Genomic DNA, 23127 nt, shown 5'->3' with positions numbered 1-23127 from the left:
GCAGCGAGAATTGTTAGTGAGAAGGTGGACTTCGAACAAGAAATAGAATACATTATTTCATTGTTTTTAAATAGGGGTTATCCTAATGAATTTTGTAGAAATATTGCAAAGGAAGTGATTGGTAAGAGACATACCGGATTTTATAAGGCTTTATTGAATAGTACAGGTGAAACATTGATCAACGACCATAAGGATCAACAATTTGATTTGAAAAAATATATAAGTAATAATATTCCATTGTATATTACAACATTTAATAATACATCAAGTGGTGTAAAGAATATAGTTAATAAAAATTGGAATTTGATAAAAGCTGATAAGACAATGGGTGAAATATTTAAAGGACAAGTCACCTTTGTATTTAGGAAAGACACATCCTTTCAGGATTTGTTTGAAGGTTTAAATGTTAACGTTAAAAATTATTCATATAAACCTTCAGGTAATTTCAAATGTGGTAGGTGTTCAACATGTAAGTACCTGATAACTACCGGTACAAATGTGATAATAAATAGACATAACATCAATATTAGTCAAAATATCAATTGTTACACCACCAATGTTGTTTACATTGCAATTTGTCAACAATGTGAAGGATTTTATGTTGGTAAAACTAGCAGGCATTTGAGAGACAGGATCAGAGAGCATTTATTAGATATTAAAAATAAAAAATTAACAAACGCATTAGCTAGACATGTAAATCAATATGTAGATCATAGTTTTAAGTTTTTTGGTGTTTCACACCAACCTTTTGACCCTCAAGGGAAGATAACAAAATACAATTTAGATGTCTTAGAATTGCGGATGCAAATAATTTTAAATGCTCACCAATACCCTGGCCTTAATGAATTTATTAGTATTAAGCCTATTTTAAGAATAAAAAACATCAAAGGGTATTGATGTGATTATTATTATTATATATATATATTTTATATATATATATATATATATATATATATTTTTTTTTTTTCAAGTGTATTACTGTTGACATATTAAATACACACATTGTTTTTTAACTATATTTCATATTATTATATATGGTTATTTATTTATTTATTGATGCATTAATACAAGTATGTATTGATAATAATTTATATATGTATAGAAGTAACAATCAATTTGAAGTAGTTTTATGATAAGGTTTTAAACCAGTTTTTAATAATTTTTTGTATAATTTTTTGTATGGCTTATACGTATTACATTTTTATGGATTTATTTCAAGGCCTTTTTGGGTGTGTATTTGGGATTTTAGTGTTTAATAACAACCTGAAGTTCAATTAATTAAGTGTGTATATATATTATATTGATTTCATTGTACTTATTTATTACATATTCATATAGGAATACATATATATATATTTTTAATACATATATTTATAATGTATTTAACATATTCATTATATAATTTCATATATATACCATATTATTTGCAATTGAACATTTATGCAAGGTAAATATTTATTTATTTATTTATGTATATATATACAAATACACGCATAAAATTGGTACATGTGCATTATACCGGATTTTTTGTGCTGCCTTAAAATCTGTTACTAAAATCTGTTAGTAATATAATATAAATGTTTTTCAAAGTTCCTTTAAGTTTATTTAGAGTTTCCAAAATATATTGATTGAATAATTGGTATTAATTAGGGTTGGAAGTATAGGTATTTAAAGAAGTTTTGCATTTCAGTAGGTTGTTCTGAAGAAGTTCGTTATGAACGAAACCTAGGTCGACGTTGTTTTTATGTGATTCTAATAAATCTTTATACGTTCATGGACCTTGGGATTATTCGTTTTTTGTCTTTTGGCAGCAACGTTTGAGTGTACATCAGTCTTCGGCTGGGGTGCCTTCCACACTCTATTTTTTACTTCATTGTGATATTACAATGTTGTACTGCAGCAATATCAATCTTAGGAGTTTTTATTGGTTAGTATTTTGTGGAGTAAAAGAAATTAGATGTGTTATGTATGCTTAGAGCTTCAGTATTCAATGAATTTCAGTCCCTGTGAAGGGCATGGCTTAAAGCTTTGTCACCAGTTATAGTGGTTGTTTTAGAAACTTTTAGCAGATAAAAAGCTGAAGATCTTAGTGTTCTGCTAGGCTCAGAATGTTAGATCAGGGCAAAGTCTTCTGTAAAGTAGTCTGTGAGAAGACTGCATTTGTGCTTATAAGATCATGTTTGTCTGTTTCAGTCACCTGAAGTTTACTGTCGCAGTGATGAATATTTTTTTTAACGTGTGTGTATTTGCAGAAGAAGTGAACCACTTGGTGTGATTGTAAGCCTCATTGTCCCGGTCCCCTTCAATAAGCACATTGGTTCATAATTAGGTACTAGGCTAGTGGCCCTAGGGCCTATATAAGCCTAGCTAAATGGTACCCTGGCTTTTGCCACCCCAAAAAAATTATTTTCCTGTGCCTCTGTCAAGCAAGAGCCACAGAAATGATCCCCGGGGTGAATTTTCTATCTTCCATCCAATCATCAAGATTTTTCTTGAAGAGTGCTAATGAGGAGGTTTGTTTGATATAGATAGGTAGTTTATTCCAGAGTATGGGAAGTCTCTGAGACAGGAATCTATCCCTCCATCATGTTCTGTTTATTGTGGTGATGACCTTTATTAAAACTTCTATAACATAGCTTTGATCATCAAATTTATTAATTACAACTGGACATAGTGTAGTCGATTCTAAACACAGCATAAACATCCTTGTAATGTTAATCAGGACAGCGTACCTGCTCATCCTGCCCCAGCAAGCAGCGTCCATACCTCTGCTTGCTTACTTTACTTATGAAGCAGCGTCCCCATCTCACTTCATACACATTCATTGAATTACCTTCCAACCAAGTAAGCAGCATCCTTACCTCTGCTTGCTTATATCTTCAGCAGACTTCCTCCAGCTGCTCATTTTCCTTTCCCCAGATCCCTGAAATTAACATCCAGACACCAGAGGGGGAACAGAAGAGGACAAGCCTGTCCTTCTTCTCCGCCAACCAGCCTGACCAAGCTGTCCCCCCTCCCTTCTACCCAAAGTTGTTTAACCAACTACCTCCCATAAAGGGAAGGGTTAAACCAAACATCATTCAGTGTACCCATCATCTGTAAAGTATATTAGAACCCTGTCATCAACCCCATGTCTTGACATACCAACACTGAAACACACCTTAATGAAACTAAATAAAGTAGGATTACCCGTGACCCCAGTGTACTACACTGGAACCTCCACTCTAAGAGAATACATTCCCTTTAGTCCATTTCCTTCAAGCCACTAACCAAGGCTCAACCTTTCCGGAATAACAACCTATAGTCATAACAAATGCCACAGCAACTATAACCCCTTGAACTCAAAACTGCACCCAGTCAAAGAAAACCCATCTTACAGTATTCAGTGTCGTCCCTCTACCCACTTAACCCAAACTAACCCATCAAACCACTGAAAACCCACCAAAGTCATGATAGCACAATACTATGCTCCTGATTAAGGTGCTGATTGCTAGAAACAGCTAACATCTGCATAACCTTAAAAAAAACAAATCAATACCTGCTAAAGCCACTCCTAGCTAAACCCTAGTCACAAGTAAAAGAAATAGGACCTGGCCAACTTCTGCATAACTCCAAAGCATGCCTTGCTTAAACCCTCTATCACCCATGTAACAAAGCACCCTGCTCCCACACTATACCCAAAAGCACCCTCATACCTGCAATGCTTCCAGCAACCCTACCTAACAAATTCCCTCAAGCATAAATAAATGATTCTTGTGGTACTCCCTCTAAACCCTAACCTATTCTGTAACATCACCAATAACTACCACGCCCTATGAACCATAACAACTTTCCATCACCAGGTCAGAGCATGGGCCCTCTACCAACACCATGACCTGCATAGATAAGTGTAAATGCACCCCAAAACTCCACCCAAATCTGACATGCCTAACTGCATACTTGCAGTGTTAAAATTACTGGAAACCTTGTTACCCAACGATCCCAAAACCAACCCAACCTCAGCTGTTAAATCCATGCCATTCTAGGTTCTACCCCAAAATTCTAAACGAAAACACCACGTAGCCAATATCCTCCAACCTCAAACCACACTTTATTAAAATACAGACATAAAATAGTTAAGCGCTTTCGTCAGTTGACTTCATCAGAACAAAAGTAAAAGGTGAACCATACTCTTATATATACCAAAACTACTCATTAATCCTAAAAATTCCATCAATTATACAATTAAATCTTAAAAGGGAAATTTTATACAAAATAAAATATTTTAAAATATTTTAAAATATGTGTGTATATATATATATATATATATATATATATATATATATATATATATAATAAATTAAGCCTCATGAATAAAAACCTGAAAAGATATGTACATATGAGCATAATAAATGTAAAAAGTTCATGATAAAACTACATCTATAACATGGTGTTAATCATAATTTATAGGCTCTATACTTGAGCTCTGGTTTGATACTGATATGATCATTTAATCCAGGATAAACTGTGGCATTCAGTTCTAATTGCCACTTAACCTCTGCCCTTAAAAGATTATTGGTCCAGTCCCCACCTCTAACATCCTTTCCTACCACTTCAAGAATACCAAACTGAAATTTATGGTCAGGAAATGTTTGAATATGTTTGGATAATGCATTTTTCTCATCATTCCTAGAGATACTGTATAGATGTTCATATATCCTCCTACGTAACTTTCTTTCGGTTTTTCCTACATAATCATTTTTACAAAGTTGACACAAAGCTAAATAAACAACTCCTGGAGTGTTGCAAGTCCCTACACTAAGCGTCACCTCAGTATTATTGGGTCCCAGCAATAATGTAGGAGTTTTTAATATGTATTTGCAATAATCACAATTACCACATGTTGTAGTCCCCCTATTGTTATCTTTCCAAACTTTACCATGATTCTCAAATAAACTTTTTAAATTCCTATTAACTTTATAAGTAAAAGAGGGTTGATTACCAACTATAGACCATATTTCGTGGTTGGACTTGAAAATTGTCCAATTGTTCATAATAACATTCCTTACTTGGGAAGATGTTTTACCCTCAGTTAACACCATAGATTTGGTGTAATCAATAATAGTACTACAACCTTCTACTGATGGAATTTCAGTGGTCCCGAGTAAAGGTTTGAACCTCAAACCCCATTCCCTAACCACTTGTTCCTTAATATCCATTACAAATTTCTTAGGGTAACCCCTAGCTGTAAACATATCAACCAGCTTATCTATCTCGGATGTCACCAAATCTTTATTTGAACACATTCTTACTCTACAGACCATTTGTCCCTTAACTATCCCAAAATTCTCTTTACTACTAACTAAACACCCGCTGTACCATGCCCTTAAATTGCCTCAAGCACCCCTGAAGCCACAGTAATCTTAAACCATACAAACTTACTCGCATGAAAGAGCACCTGGAATCATGTCATTACCTACAACCTCACTGCTTTCCAAGCCAAACTCCAGAACCTCCAACAGCAGCATCCTCTATCCTATCCACTTCCTTAGGCCCTCCAGCTGATACAATCCATGTCCTTCACCATCTCTGCAAGAAAGTCTGTACCATCTGCAAAAGAAAACAAATTAAGCACCTTGCTGTCATGAAAATTGTAAAGCTTGTAGATATCACATGCTCTTAGCTTTCCTCGTCATAAATAATATGTCCCAAAGTTACAGTAGCCTACGATGATGACCCAGTCAAGCTTACCAAAAAATATCATATCCAATCACATCCTGACCTTCTGTGGTAACTAAGGCAACTTGGCTATAATAAGGCTCTCAAAATGGGGCCCCTGGGTGGATATGCTCAAATCACTATCACTCTAATCACTATCATACAGATTGCTCAGAGGTGATCTGTCACATGCCTACAAGGCAATCTGAGACCCTGTTCTAATAGAGATGCTCCATATCCGTAAGTCTAACTCCTCTCATAGTACCAGAGGGCTTAAATGTCATATATGACATTAACACCAACTGCTGAGGAGACAGGTGTATCTCCTAGAGACTGCCTCACCTCTGAAATAGGCACCCCATACACATCAAACATAGAATGGTGTTGCCCACGTCAAACATAACCTTGATGAGTGGATGGAAAACCACAAATTTGTCCCAGACATCTTAATTTAACTGTGACAAATCCCAGTGGGGATAGCTAATTTTGACCAACCACACACCTTCCCAAACACTATGGGTAACATCCCCTCCCCTGAATCACCCTGCCATAGAAGATCAAACAGTAAATTAGGGAGAAAGTGCCAGGGCTGCCTTCATATCCCTCATAACCCTGCATTCGCTTGCAAGAAGAATTTGAGACCGAGTAAAAGAATGACTCCTTAAAAACCCTGTATATCAGACACCATGTGCGGAAAAATTAATATTGTTGAAAATAACAAACATTAACAAATCAGAAATGGTGTCTCAGGATGGGAGTATATCAACCGTGACAGGTTATGCAGATGCATGCCTCAGTAGATACTCCACTAATTGAAATTATAAATAAAGCATTTGACAGTTATTTGATCCAGAATTGAACACCCCCATCCACCCCACATGTCATGCAGATGAAAGGTGTGAGCTGACTTTTCTTCCCTTAATCCATTCTCCTCACAAGTTCAAAAATGGACCACATACTAAACTTTATCACCCACCCAAAGTAAAGCAACAAACGTTAGTACGACCATACCTTTCAACCTGTTAGAGCAAGAAATCTGGCCCAAGTCATAAGTAATGGGGGGACAACGGCTCAAAACTAGGGACAATTTTTAAATATTACTCTTACAGACTTACAAAGTGACAATACTAGGTTTTGCCTTAGCATGAATTTTCTCGAGAGTATGAAGTCTGAACTCAGACACCTGTCATAATTTTGTGACTTAAATCTTGAATGATTGCTGGAAAAAACACCATTTTATGAAAATGGACAACCTATGAGACAAAATCTAGATCTGCGAAGATCTGTACAGTTGAGAGGTATGTGTCTCTCAACCTATTAGAGCGAGTGAGAGCTCTGGAAAAACTTTTTTTTTTTTAAATTTTGTCCTTTATTTGATCATTCTTTATGATGAAAGCGTAGAAAGATGCTTACATTTTAAAATATTAAAAGGGGATCCACGTAAGAATATGAAGTCTAAGTGTAACCGGGATGTGTCTAGCTACCTCACTGCTATAACATAAGATGTGGGATACTGAGGGCTACACAGCGTGCAACTAAAATATTAGGACTCGTTTGAAAAAGAAAAGGGGAACAAAACTAACACCATCGCCTCATGCCTGGCTGAAGAAAGCTTAGTGGCTTCACTGTCAAAAGAAACACAGGCCACTAGTGAAGTGTAATTAGAAAAAAACACCATTTACTGCACAGGACCAAGATAATGAAACAAAGGTGCCTGACAGTTGGAAAACCTTCCCCCTCACCAGCTGGGATGGCTTCCTGCGCATATGCGCTAATAGCTTTAACAGTCGCCCACCCCGCCACTCTCAGGTGTCTTTGTTTCACCATAACAACAACCCAATCATAAGCAAAGGCAGTCTGAAGAAAATTCCACACTCGACCTCCGACAAAAGTCTCAGTGAATTTCCATATGCTATGCAAAGTAAAATCATGGGGAAAAAAAGGCCAGCAAAGCCCTGTAGCACCACATCACACTGACTGACCAACTCCACAGCCCCTGCTTGGTGCAAAATTGACATCCGTGGCAACCAAGCAGTCACCTCCACTCCATGACAAGCAGCCCAAAGAATATCCGCAAGAGCCGCCGCAAGTGCTCCTACTGTTCTCCTCAACTCCCTGCTCACAAGATGCAATGCATTCAAAACAGAAATGCTGATAATCAGAAAATTCAAGGATGCCCTTACAACCACACCAAGTCACCTTTGCTTGATTCCAGGAGGAGGGAATATGGCTGTCTGGTCAACCTCCCAAGTGCATTCAACACTCTACCCTCCCATCTCTGCCCTCCCCCTCCACAACAGTCCCAAGCTCCCCATGCAGCCTGCGGACTCCATCCCCTAACATCCATTCTGCCAGCCTGTTCCCTGGGTCTGCACTTGGCTGACTGAGCTGAAATGCAGATTGCACATGCACTCCACCACTCACACACATACATACACACACACACACACAGACACACACACACACACACACACACACACACACACACACACACACACACACACACACACACACACACACACACACCGCACCGTACGTGTCCAACAGAAAACCCAACCCATCACCGCCACATGCTGAAGTGGAGCACCAACAAAGGAAACTACTCACCAAAACCCAAGGGAATTCCACTTGATGGGCACAAAACAAACGATGAATACTAAGCAAAAGGGGAAACAGAATGGACAGCAGAACAAACCAATCGCACATGCACCTCACCTCCCTGCCCGCAAGCACTCACACACCCAAAATGGCAACTATCAAGCAAACTTGGCACCAGTCCCACCCACCACTCAAAAGGGGACACTCTGCAAATCCGTGTCCTGAGTCCACCACTGCACTTCCCTTGCGCGTATTCCCCTCCCCCACAACTTGGAGCAAACATCCACTCCACAAAGCCCGCGAAACACTAAACCACCAAAGGGGCTCACCAAAGAAGCCAACATGAAATTCAAAGCCCCTCACAGCCTGTAACACGCTACACCACCAATGAACCAACCAAAGAGGACACCACAAATGTTAAAGTCTCTCATAAAACTGTCCACCCCCCAGAATATCAAGCATTCCCAAACCACTCAAAAGCTGCCTGATTGCAAGTATCTAGAAGCCATTAATGGACGCCCTACTGAGACTGCCACACTACACCCAAAGCAGAGGGGATGCCAATCCCCACACAGAGATTACAGTAAATGAATCACAGACTAAACGACTCACCCCCCCCCCCCACGGTGAAACCATCACACACATCAGCAGCAACAACAGCAAACCCCCCCCACCAAAAAAACACAGACCTCACTTAAACCTTCAGCCATGCGCAGGCAAGGCACACCACATATCACTCGACACAAATAAACTGGCCAGACAACACCTTCCCTTAACTAAGCCTAACACACACACACAAACTATAATAATATAATCTGTATATTAACCTCCATAACCTGTTAATTTACTAATAAGTAGCAACCATGCACAGATCCTTACTGCTTACCAACTTTACCCTGTTCCTACAAGTCCAAGGCCTTCCTGCCCCATAGTGCCTCCTGGTCGTCCGGGATGTAATACTTGCAGTAGCAAGTTCACACCAAAATGTGATTACTTACCCAGCTACACTTGTCTAAACCCCTTAAGCCCCTCCTCACCCTTACCTCATTTCCTCCCAGTCATCTCTCCCTCCATTTAACCCGTTCATCTCCCCAACCCACTTAACTCCCACTAATATATCAATCTAACACCTCTTGAAGATGTCCTGGGACAACTTGGTTTGTTGCCATACCTCATTTCGTAACATTGTGTGTCTGACCAAATGTAATACCTTTTTAACCTGCTGCCATAATAGCTTATAGAGTGTCAGTCACTGGACGCCTTTAAGTGGTCTCTGCAAACCTTAGCAAACTGACAATGAGGTGTAGTTACATAATATTGTTGGAGGCAAAGCTTTCACAAGTAGCTGCTACAAATAACAAGCAGATTGTCAGTACCAGAATACACTACACTAAACCAGTTGTATACAGCTCAGACCAAGCACATAGATCTATATATGTTGAGGTTCTTAAAAGAAATTTCCTTAAACACAAAGACCTCCTAAATGTAACCTAAGAAACCGGTACCCTCAGCAATCCCGCAGACACTCAACAGAGGCAGCTCCTACCATGAAACATACATCCAAGAGTCAGTTGTCTGAAGTCAAAAGCCCATAAGGCAAACCTCCTCTCATTCTACTATCCTACTTATAGGAGACTCCATTGTGAGACATGCCGATGTGCCAGTCCCCAGGCTGTGCAAGGAGAGGTGATGGTCATTTGCCAATCAAGTGCAAAGTTAGCTACATCGTGCATGCGGTGAGGTCCTTAAACTATGTGACATAGTCATAGTACATGAGTAAATGACTTGGGACATACTTCTCTGGACTACATGAAGAGAAACATGATGGACCTCATGGAATGTGTCCGAGGTAGATATGAACCTAGCTTTGAGCAGCATTGTACTTTCACCAAGCATGATGCCTCAGTACAATCAAACGAATATTTACTTCAACAATTGGCTTAGCTTCTGATGTCATTCAAAGGAATCCAGTATATATCGGACTGAGAGGAGGTGTATACAGTCCTAACTACTTTGTCAGGGATGTCCAGTACCTTCCCCCCAAGGCTTTGGTATATTGGCTAAATCCCTGTCCACCCCTATAGTGCCATTTTTAGGCGAAGTGAGTCTCCTAAAGCTTTGTACGTAACAAAACAGAATCCTTATAACATAAAGGTGTTGCTGCTTAATGATAGGAGCCTTAACAAAAAACTCCACTCCCTACAAGCATCCCTTACCTTGGAAATCACTGATATATGTATTGTCACTGAGATCTGGTTCAAGACCAATGAGATCACCTTATCAGTGCAGAGTGTCAATACCTACCACATGTTCAGGCCCACCCCATTAGACATAGGTACTGAAAGTGATGGTGTTTATATTCATAAAAGAAAATTTCACCTCCAGGCTTATTAGACAGAATAATGATCTGAACTTTTCCATGTCCAATTAACCATTAACAAAATCTCTTATCACATTGTAGCTAACTATAGGATCCTTTCTGTGTTCTTTCTTAGCCCATTCTTGCTAGCTGATTAGTATGGAGTCATTATGCGTTCAGTCAAACTCCATTCTTCTAGGGGACTTCAACTATTCTTTCATCAACTGGGAGAGTTGCACATCCCCTAACATGTAAGCCCAGGGATTTCTGGTCTTTATAATTACAAACTCTACAGACCATGTACTCTGCACCCAAGCTAAGTGCAGCAAAATTTTCAATTTGGTTCTCACTAGTATGGGACAACTTTGTTCCCTACCAATTGTAATTTCCACCCTAGTCGAATCTGACCATAAATCAATCAAACTCGACATAAGACTGAAAATAGAAGCATCCTCCAATAACTCAATATTCAGAGAGTATACTAAATCTAATCTACTAAAACTGAGTGGTGGCCTGGCTACATTCAACGTCTCAGTCCAACTTAATGACCCCTCTGTGCATGTTGAGTGCTTTACCACTAAATTATATGCACATGTAAATAGCTGCATAGATGCAACCACTCCCTCTAAAGTAAATACAGTGCCAAATTTAAGGACAACCCCCTGGGTGGAACCCTGTTATAAACAGTCTACAATAAAAGAAAACATTTATTTCACTTAAAATAAAATGTAACTCTGTAGGTGCCAAAAATGCTGTCCCTGATCAAATCAATTGAAGCTAGGTATGAGGTAAAATGGCCACACAGGCAAAGGACAACCACAAATTCTTCTTTAATTATGTAAGAAACCTCAGAAACAGTGCTCAGCATAGCATCACATACTCATACCCAGAGGACATATAATCTTCTTCTTCTTCTTTCGGTTGCTCCCATTAGGGGTCGCCACAGCAGATCAACTGTTTCCATTTCTTCCTGTCCTTTACATCTTGCTCTGTCACACCAACCACCTGCATGTCCTCTCTCACCACATCCATAAACTTATCTTAGGCCTTCCTCTTTTCCTGTTACCTGGCAGCTTCATCCTTAGCATCTTTTTCCCAATATACTCTGCATCCCTCCTCAGCACATTTCCAAACCAACGTAATCTTGCCTCTCTGGCTTTGTCTCCAAACCTTCCAACCTGGGCTGACCCTCTAATATACTTATTCCTAATCCTGTCCATCCTTGTCACACCCAGTGCAAATCTTAACATCTTCAACTCTGCCAAGTCAAGCTCTGACTCCTGCCTTTTTGTCAATGCCACTGTCTCCAACCCATATAACATAGCTGGTCTCACTACCCTCTTGTAGACATTCCCTTTCACTCTTACTGGTACTCGTCTGTTACAAATCACTCCTGACACTCTTCTCCACCCACTCAATCCTGCCTGTACTCTCTTCTTCACCTCTCTTCCACACTCACCATTACTCTGAACTGTTGATCCCAAGTATTTAAACTCATCCACCTTCACTACCTCTCCTCCCTGCATCCTCAGCATTCCTCTATCCTCCCTCTCATTCACACACATATATTCTATCTTAGTCCTGCTGACCTTCATTCCTCTTCTCTCTAGAGCATATCTCCACTTCTCCAGGGTTACCTCCACCTGTTCCCTACTCTCACTACAGGTCACAGAGTCATCTGCAAATATCATAGTCCATGGGGACTCCTGTCTGATCTCATCTGTCAACCTGTCCATCACCATTGCAAATATGAAAGGGCTCAGAGCTGATCCTTGATGTAATCCCACCTCCACCTTAAACGCATCTGTCACTCCTACCACAGACCTCACTGCTGTCACACTACTATCGTACATATCCTGCACCACTCTTACATACTTCTCTGACACTGCCGACTTCCTCATACAATACCACAACTCCTCTCTAGGCACCCTGTCATATGCTTTCTCTAAGTCCACAAAGACACAATGCAACTCCTTCTGACCTTCTCTGCACTTCTCCATTAACACTCTCAGAGCAATCATCTCATCTGTAGTGCTCTTTCCTGGCATAAAACCATACTGCTGATCACTAATCATCACCTCCCTTCTTAACCTAGCTTCCACTACTCTTTCCCATAACTTCATGCTGTGACTGATCAATTTAATCCCTCTGTAGTTACTACAGCTCTGCACATCCCCCTCAGACCCTTAGACCCAGAGGACATATAATAAAGACACAAATATATTAAACTGGATGCTGACTGAACAAGTTTGGCTAGACATTCTTCATCCTTTTCTGAGAAAGTCCCAGTCCCTGTGTGGATATCTTCTTGTTGTAGAGAGGGGAGGCTGGGGAACAGTTTCAGAAAACAGGTATGTACCTCAAGTACCTTAGTTATTAGGGCTAATCATTTTTTGTTTGTTTGTTTGGCTCCTATGTTGTCTTAACAAAATTCAGTAGTATCACAAATTCAGTCTGCTTTAAACAGTACACCAGATTATAAGGAAAAAAAAGTGTTTTGATTAGCTGGAACCGCTGATCTCCAGACTTTTAACATGCTGTTATGACTCAGTGGGTGCAAAATCTAGAGTAGTAATAACAGGAGCTGTCACTGGAAGACATGGCTGAGATCAGAAGATTTAGCTAAGGATGTGAAAGCTCAAATTTGTGTGCCCTTGTCACACACAGTCTTTTGTTTGGCAATATCACCATGAAAAAGGAAATATTACTGAATCATATCAGGACACAATCTTTTCACAGAAGCTAGACAGTTTCTAAAAAAAGCACTTGCGTAGAAAGCCTGGACCTACCCAGCATCTCCCTTTCACCAAGTGTGTTAAATGTCTCTTACTCAATGATCTCATAAAAATGATGATTAAGATCGTCATTCTTAAAAATCAGTGTCATTATTATCTATCCTGTAGACTCTACAGTTTCATATATTTTAATAGTTTCATTTCCAGTATGCTAGAAAAAACACATAATACATATTTTTTCATAACAGACTATGTGTTTATGACTCATTTGAGAGGAAAGCATAGCTCATTATAATTGTGATTATTTTGTTTTACTTACAAAGGAATGCTTCTTTAAAGATTATTATAAAACAAATATCTTTTAATTTGATCTAAATGTTTAGGTAATCATGTTTTATTCTTAATGTATAAATTTTAACTTCCCATAAGAGCTGTTTCAGGGCACATATGTGGTACACACATAAACATACTGGAATGTAATTACTGGTATTAGTTCTGAAGGCCTGATTTGTGTGTGTGTGTGTGTGTGTGTGTGTGTGTGTGTGTGTGTGTGTGTGTGTGTGTGTAAAATACTTTTAAAAATTATTTAAACACTAGTGGTTGGACATGTTTTTGTTTCCATATGCTGCTGTAAGGGTAGCAAGCACAGAGGTGTTCTACAAATTTTCTTTTTTTAAGACTTGATCTGACTTTTTATCTAATCAGATGCATGCATCGAATCTATGTAGGTACATATCAGTACTTTTCTTTTTTATGCTGCTTTTATAGCGTAGGATATTTAAAATTCAGTTGGGAAATGTTTATATGTTCAGCTAATCAATACAATTTGTATCATTTCCTGTTCTTATGATTAATTTTTTGAATGTCGGCATCCTTCAGTCTCTCTAATATTAGGATACACTCATTTTTGTTTAGATATTTTCTTATCCGGAAGTACTGGGAGACTGCAATTGATAGATCTTTCTTCTCGTCATCCATATTTAAATAACCCTTATTATATGTACTAATGTTAGGGAAAATCGTATGTTACATATTAGTGCAGCCCACTTCAGCAACTTGCCAATGCAGGACAATAAGCCCCAAAAAGAGCGACCTCTTCACATCAGTTTAAAACAACTGAAAGCAGTTCAGTGACAATTCTCAGGGCAGTGGTTCATCAAGATCCCTGAAAACAGTTCTGCAGTTATGTCCTATAAACAAACAATGGAGCACCACATCTTTTTAGCTGTTTAAGAGAATCAAGGCAGAGACATTCTTACAACTTAGCCTCTATCTGTCTGTATTTCGTGTTTCAGGTTTGCAAGATCAGTTGAAAAACTCCCTGAGCAAGAAAATGACATTGGCTTATGAATGGAAGTTCATTTCATGTATTTTTCAAGCTGTTATCCATTCTTGGGATCTTTTAGAAGTAGATCTTTTTGCTACCCATCACAATAATTCATCATCATCATCAGCTTCCTTTTTCTCATTTTCTACATGGGTTTGGGGTATTGTGTTAACTGTTTCCATCTCTCCTGATTCAGTGCCACACTCCTACCTTCTTCAACACTCATGTCTGAGTGTCGCAGATCTTCTTTTATACAATCCATCCATCTCTTTTCTGGATGTCCCCATTTCCTCTTTCCTTCTTCCTGTCTGTCCTAAATCTTCTTCACCAGATTGTCTTTTGCTTTTCTGCACATGTGTCTGAACTACCATAATCTGTTCTTCTTGATCTTTTCTGCAATTGGAGCTACTTTGGCTTCTGCTCTTATGTCCTCATTTCTTCATCTGTCCCACAGTGTGCATCCTACCAACCTTCATTTCCATCACCTCTAGCATTCTCATCTGCTCTCCCTTTACTGCCCAGGTTTCTGTACCATACAGTAGTACTGGTCGCACCACTGTCATGTACACCTTACTTTTCAGCTTCTTTGGCATTCTCCTGTCATAGACTACACCTGAGACTCTATGCCAGTTGGCTGTAGCCCCTCTGATTGTAGCTTTGACCTCCTCATTCAGACTTCCCTTCCCAGATACCTGAAGCTGTTTACCTATTCCACTATTTCTCTTCTATGTCATTTCTCAGCTTCTTCTGATTTCCCCAGTTTGCTGCCATTACCACCATCTTATTTGTGCTTAGTTTCATCCCATTTGCCTTCAGTTTTGCATTCCATTCTCTTATCCTTTGTGAAGTTCTTGCTCAGACTTTGCCTGTAATGCCACATCGTCTGCATAAAGTAACTTTGTTGATCTGCCCCTCCAACCTGTTTACTAAGGTAGTCCATCTCCAATATGAGCAGCTGTGGGCTCAGAGCTGAACCCTGGTGTACACCCACTCCCACTGGGAACCCCTGTGTGAGGCCAAACACTGTTTGTAGTTGAGTCATTGGGTCCTTGTACATAATCTGCACTATTTCTGCCAATGTTTCTGGGACTTAGAACCACCACAATACTGCCCAGATCAGCTTTCTTGAAACCTTGTCATATGCTTTTTTCCAAGTCTAGAAATGTCCAGTTGGACTTTTTCCTCATCTCTAGCTTTTTCTCAGCTATCTGTCTCACTACAAACATTGGGTCAGTTGTGCTGCATCCTGATCTGAATCCAAACTGCTTATCTCCCATGTTGCATTCTACTAGTCTGCGTATCCATTTATCAGTCACGGTCTCCAGAACTTTCATGCAATATGATAGAGTTTGATGCCTCTGCACTGCCCACAGTTGTAAATGTCCCCTTTGTTCTTGTACACTGGCATGAGTATGCTTATCCTCCAGTCATCTGGGGTATGCCTTTCTGTCCACACTGCTATGGGTGCCCTCAGGAGCCATTTCTCCCCTGTCTCATCCACCATCTTTATCATATCTGCTGTGACCTCATCTGAGCCTGCTGCTTTTTTTTACTTCATTTTCCTTCGTGTTGTTCTTACTTTTTCTAGGGTGGGCTCCTCCACCTCTCTCATTGTAAGGTGTTTCTGGGGCAGTACAGTTTCTCTGGAGTTTTCTTCATTCAGAAGCCACTGGAAATGCTCCTTCCATCTGCCTTTGATGTCCTGTGGACTGATGAGCAGGTTGTTGCATCGTAATAATTATGTCAAAGCATTTTTCTCCTCATTTCCCACAGTACATTGTGAAAGACAGTTCCTTACTTCTTCCAGTGAACTACAATCTTATCGTATGCTTTTCTTCTGCAGCAGAAACTGCTTCTCAAAGCAAAGCAAAGGTCACTCTGGTCCTCATAGCTCCCTCTTGGACAGTGAAACCAATATATTCTCTTCTACCCACCATGGCTGTTACCGCTGCACAAATCATTACTTAAATAATAACGGCTGAACAAGGAGTGTATCAGCTTAGAAGATGGAATTTTAATTATTTACTATAATTCCCTTTCCATCTCAAGTGTTGCATACCCCAGTGAAGGCCAAGAAACCTAATACAACAAAATCATATATTTTAAAAGTAAAAAAAAAAAAAAATGCTTCCTGGACTGCTTGAGAATAAATGGATCCTTTACATTGTGCCATCCATAGGTTGTTAGATTATTTAAACAATATATTTGATTCCTTCTTAACATGGCCATTCAGCAAAGTACATGAATCAAAAATATCTGCTTGCATACCAATGAACTTCTCCTCAGGTTGCATTACATCTATCTGCCGAAAACTTTCCTTGAAGGAGATATGTACTTGAGACCTTCAAAAATAGACATATTTCTCCTCTGTGGGATATGAATTTTATGATGGAGAAACTGATGTTACTCCCCTTTCGTGCCCACAAAATCAGAGGAGTTAAATACATTTCCAGTAAGGCTGTTTTAACAATATCTGTAAATGATTCTCAGCATCACTGCCCCTAATGTGTAACTCATCTTATCTGGTTTTCTGTAATGGAAGTGTGCCACTTAAAACTAATCACTCTTTCATGCCTAAAGTTGTATCATTTGTAACTTCTGGATGCCCATAGATAACTCAGTTGTTGATTATAAGATGTCAGGAAGATTGGTCAGATGCTTTATTGAAGAAAGAAAGAGAAGTGATACCAGTCACTAAGGACACATTATCAAGATAATTCCCAGTGTATTGTTTTTTTTATTATGGTAGTTATAATGAGCTTCTTTAAGGCACTGTAATAGTATATTCCACCATGGTATGAACATCAGCAGCACATTTCAGAACATTTTTAGCGCAAGATGCACCAAGACATTTTTAAAGCTGTCGTGCGATCTATATTTTTACCAACCACTACAAATCATCTACAGAGTGTACTGGTAAGTCAGGATTTGGCACATGTCTGTTTTGCTGGAAACCCTACAACATCCCCCTCCCATGTGTATGGTAGTATTAGTAATAATCTATACAAATGTTATGATTTATTTTTATAGTGACCCTCCCTGAAGACCATACAATTCTGTGTAAGAATAGCTACCATAACAATAAGTCTTTAAGGAGAGGTTAGTACAACAGTAAAATTACCTTCCTTCTATCCACCTTGAGCAATTTGTACACATTTATTGGAACTGTTACTATAGCGACAGTGACTACATATGAGTGTCTCACGCACCTGTGGAGGTTCTAAGGAACCTTGGTACAGAACCAGCTAAGGCTTTTTATAGAGATTCCGCTACTGCTCATGTGACACAGGTAAGATGTGATCATCAAGTAGTTATGATCTGCTGTTGCAGTTACTTTTCTTGGATATACTATGATTATATTCTTAGACACAACTAAACTATCTTCATGGAGAAATCACTGTAGCAGTACATGTCCTTGTCACCAACCAGTTAAGGCCTATTGATTCCTATATTTATGCATAAGTAATTTAGAATGTTGCTATATGGACAGTAATGATCAGATTTGCTAGGAGTGCTTTCTTTGCATAACTGTTGCAGATATTCACTGCTTCTTCTAAGTCCATTCTTTATTGTGGTTGAATGCTGGCATGCCTCTTTATATTATTCCTACTAGCCAACATTTCTCATTTGTTATTGGAAACAAAACCCATTTTGGCACCAGGTATATACTGTTATGTTTTCAACACAGTAATGTTTTTGCATGTTCTGTAGCACTTGCTTGCTAATAAAATATTTTATTGTCAGGATTTTCATTTTTGTAATTGTAGTACATAAAATGGATTGCTGTCTGTGAAGGGAGCTGTTACTAAATAGCAAGACATTTTATTTATTTTTCTTGCTGGTTGCAAAGTAACTTACATTTTACCAAGAGGTTTCTTATCTTATTTGTATAGTATGATTTTCACTGTTAGGTAGAAAATTAACTACTTACTGTTTTATTTTGGATATTTTTTTAAGTAGTAAAAAACAAGGATATATATTTCTTTGCACTAATAAACTTAGGTCTTAATTTATTGCAAATTTTCATTTTTGTTAATAAAAATAAGAAAGAATCTTTTCTAATATGCTTATGGTTTTAGACACGTTACACATGTATGTATATTTCCAAGAACATGTAACACTGGTACATTACACTAACTAGGAATATCTATTTGCCTTTCATAAATACTCTTCCCATAGGGAATTCTGGGCCAAAGCACTGAAGAGAATGTGAAACAGTCTGAGATATAATAGGGATACTTGTGGAATCTGTAGAAGTATTTAACAAGCTCAAGCTTTTTGCAGTTTCTAGCAAGGAATACACCACCAATAAAAGAGATACATAAAGTGGGTAAACCCAAACGTATAATTTATTATTTTAGGTCTGTTAAGTGTAGTAAAAACAACTGTACGCTATCCTGAGTCACTTTTTATTTTTTGACAGATTTGACAGATTTAAAACTATCATTGAGTTTTCTCTCTCCTTTCAAAAGAATGCATTAGCCACATACTACAAAGAAAAATGCAAATAAATTATTCATAGTTTTGCAGTAGCAGTCATTTATTCTAACACCAAAAAGTTTACATTTTAATTAACAATTTTGATGCAATGCCTATATGTATAGACAGTCAGTGTGTGAGCTATGGCTTATAGAGTCAAAGTTTGAGATGACCTTTGACTTGGAATAATATGCTGCTGGTAAACTCCATTTAAGTAGACTAGAACTGCCTATTTCATTAACTGCTAACTACATGGAGTTCTGTAAAATGGAAGAAAATAAAGTATAACCTTTATTATTTTCCTCTGTTCATCAAAGTTATAAATTAATTGGCAATTTAATAGACTTAAGAAATTAATTTACAGTCCACATAAGTATAAGATAGTAATTTAGTGTTGCAGGTGTGGGGCCATTCAGTAATATATTTCTGTGTTACTTATTTACAGGAACTTGAAAAGGAGCTGCATGAACAAAGAGACCTGACTGTCTATATTGTGCAACATGGGGAGAGAATGTGGAAACAGTACCAGCAGGGAACATCAGGCACTCATCTCTTATCCTCAGAGTAAGGACACATATTCTGTCTCCATGACATGGCTTTCTAAATGCAGATTAACATCAATGTAGCACATTATGAGCATGTTTCTAATGAGAATAAAGTTATCTGTATTGCTGTTTTATCTTTTACCTTCCAAATATAACTGTTGGCTATATAAACATCAAAAACGGCAAGATAAATAACACATACGGAGTCATTTATTTATTTAGTTGCTGTTTGATGACCAGATGGGTGACTTCATCAGATGACCCTTTTCAACCATGATTTGGGCTCATAAAAATATAGAACAGTAGAAGACAGTTAATACATACATCATACATCCTTGTTTTTACAATATTTATATCTGAATGTCAATTCACTTATAATTTATAATATATTAAAGCTAAATTTCTAATACATACAATGGTATAAAAATTCAACAGGACAATAGTATGACATACAGATATTACAAAGCACAATATAGGTTAGGTTTCTACCAGTTATTTACGTGTGTGCCTAGCAGGATATATGCTTTATGAGCTTATGTTCATACAATAAAACAAAAGCAGAGACAGTGTAAACAGTATGTTAGTTTTACATATCCAGAATACACTAGCAGAAAACATTTAACCAAAATGAAATCATTTAATATTTAAAGTAGTATGTTGGTTTCATTTAATCAATTTGCAAATAATATGCAGAGCACTGGATGAGGAGCCATTGTGACAAAGAATTATAAGGTAATATCACTAGGCGGTATAAACATTGGCTCTAGAAGATTGTCTCTGTTGAAGTGACACTCTGACCCAATGTATAAAAATGGGAAGGGGGTTGTGGATGGAGGATGGATCTGTTACGTTACTAATGTATTTTTTGTTAAATGTTGCCCCTAAAGCACCTGCAGGAAGATTCAGCTGGTATGTGTTTTGGGGTATGTCATTGAAATCCTTGATGGTACCATATTTTCCCATTTTGATTTTGTGTACTGATTTTAATTTTAGTAATTGCTCCCTTTATTGCATTGACATATTGTCATTTACCCAATATCTGCATTGTTTATTGTCTGTACTTTTCTTGTTCATTGACGGACTCTGGTCCCTTGGACTTCATTTTATTCACCTGACTAATGGAGAAGGGTAAAGTAGAAAACACAGAAAGAAAAAAAAAATAAGAGATTTTTTTCTAAAATGCTTTAATTAAGGACTTAATTGCACATATCTGCTTACAGTTTTTTTTTTCAGTTCAGACAGATTGTTTTTGCTCTCAGAATGAGACAACTGGGGGGGGGGGTCCCACAAAGAACATATTAAGAACATCCTGCTGAGCATCTTCAAATAAGCTTAACACTGTCAAGTCAAGCTTACAGCTGATTAATGGCAAACTTCATCTGTATCAACCCCTCTGTCCTACATGTCTCCCATGTTGTATGCTGACATGATATTCAAAGGATTTGTGGGAGATTGATGTTTCACAGGGCTGCAAACAGGTCTTACCATCAGGAAGTACAGCATTTTAATCTTTAGTATCCCTTTTCAGAGCCTGTCTACCTAGACATCCTTCTAGTAGTGCATTTTTATGCGTCTTCCCTTGGGTAGGAGACTTCCGTGAAGAGACTGGTAAATGTTTATATGCCTGCACAATGGCTTTCAATTGTTTCTGCCTCAGCCATGCTTAAAGTATGATCTCTTTGCTTCTCTTGGTGTTCCCAGTAAATTCCTTACAAATTTGGTGGATAACTGAAAGATAATAACCTCCCAAGCAAACAAGTTACATAGACTATGAATCTTTATACAAAATCTGACTCTCATAATCATAGGCTTTTCAGAGCTGTACAAGCCATATCTGAAGAATCAGACAGGTTTCCTTGGAAATATCACCAACAGAAGTAACCAGTAGTACAACAGACATGTAAAAAATAAGTAATTTCCTAACAAAGCATTTGTGTGTTCCTGGAAATCTCATGGACCTCTGCAGTCAGCTGTCACCAGACCAATCATCTGCAAACTTTCATGCCATGGTGTACATATGCCTGTAATAAAACAGAACATAAGATTTAACAGGTGGACTGTCTGTCTTAACTGACATGTAAGCATGCATCCTTACATATAGAGGAGACAGCTCCTGCCCAGATGTCCACAGAGCTCTGGGAGTTTGGCCACACCAGTTGACGTTCTCCTGTGGCTAATCCCAGTATGTCAGGAATTCTGCTGCAGTGGTGATCATATGCAGCATCTGTTGGATGAATTTCTCAAATGACTGTACCTTTCCTGCTTTTGCTTTGAATGCCTCATATACAAGTACATAATGGAGTAATTTTATCTGCATAGTGTTTCCTGCTAATTGACCATTGTTATTGTTCTTCTAAGAGCTGTAGACAATTCATATTTAACTTGTTTTGGTTGTGGTAGGCTATAATGCAAAACATACTACAAAGTAATTCTGTTTCTTATTTTTTTTTCTTAACTCCCCACTTTTTCCATGAGAAGAAGAAAAAGATAAGGTGGGGAGGGTTACTTGAGCAGAATTGTCAATAGAAACTACAAGACAGGTAAAGAAATAAAGATCAATCTCTTAGAATTAAAAAAAATGAGGTGGCACTTCAGTACAAATGGCTTTCTTTTCCTAGAATACCGCAGATTCCTTCAATGACTTCTGTTTTGCCTTTGTGTCTTAGCAACAACGTCCTTGGTATTTACATTGACGTTCCCTGTGATCAGAATTGATCGAGGGATTTCAAGAGAAGTTAGTTATTTTCTTAAGCCAGGTATCCAGGTATAGGGCCCTTTGCATTGCCACTTAACTCAGCTCTTCTTAGTGAAGGGAGCATTTCATTTTGGTATAGTAAACCCAACTAAAACAGCAGGAACCTAGATCATAACCTTTGCAGTTACCTACAAATCTTCAAGAAGGCAGAATCAAAAGAAATACACATATCTTTTTCCTGTCTCCTCTTGTGATTTGGACGATTTATATCAGGTGGATTAATTCTCATCCTTGTAAGGATTCTAATAAGGAAATTTTTTTATAATCTTCAAGAATATCCAATGGCAAGCATTCCCTTCATCAAAGCTAAATTTCATGACAGAATATTTTGCTGGCCTGTAGGTAATTTTCCAATTCCAGAGAACATATTTGGAAGAATGATGAGGATTCTAGATGCCGAGTGTCTCCTGCTCCTTTTAATGATGTGCTGAAGGCAGACAGTCAGTGTTCTGACTCAGTTACCAGCATCTAAAAGAGGATGCTTGCCTGCATAAATCTTCCTTAGATGGTCTGAGTTTATATAATGCTCACAATGCTGATCTGCAACAACCATTTTTTTACATCTATCCAAAGTGAGACAACTAGCCTTCTGACATTATTTCATTTGTATGGGGATTCTAAGATATGCTACC

The 23127-nt window shown here is 38.2% G+C and overlaps 1 protein-coding gene across 1 annotated transcript in view; it reads left to right on the top strand.

Annotated features, from left to right (window-relative positions):
• The window catches only part of SYNE2 (spectrin repeat containing nuclear envelope protein 2), a 3814665-nt gene that overhangs the window by 2651659 nt on the left and 1139879 nt on the right, over positions 1–23127 (top strand). The window contains exon 88 of the mRNA XM_044073561.1: positions 19641–19759. Coding sequence (XP_043929496.1) covers positions 19641–19759 — 119 coding nt within the window. The remainder of the gene's footprint in view (positions 1–19640; positions 19760–23127) is intronic.

Source organism: Protopterus annectens, chromosome 6.part0, assembly GCF_019279795.1.
Source record: "Protopterus annectens isolate FY-2018-M chromosome 6.part0, PAN1.0, whole genome shotgun sequence".
NCBI classification, from domain to species: Eukaryota; Metazoa; Chordata; order Ceratodontiformes; family Protopteridae; genus Protopterus; species Protopterus annectens.
The sequence above is the reverse complement of the archived record's forward strand: the minus strand, read 5'-3'. Positions and strand labels throughout refer to the sequence as shown.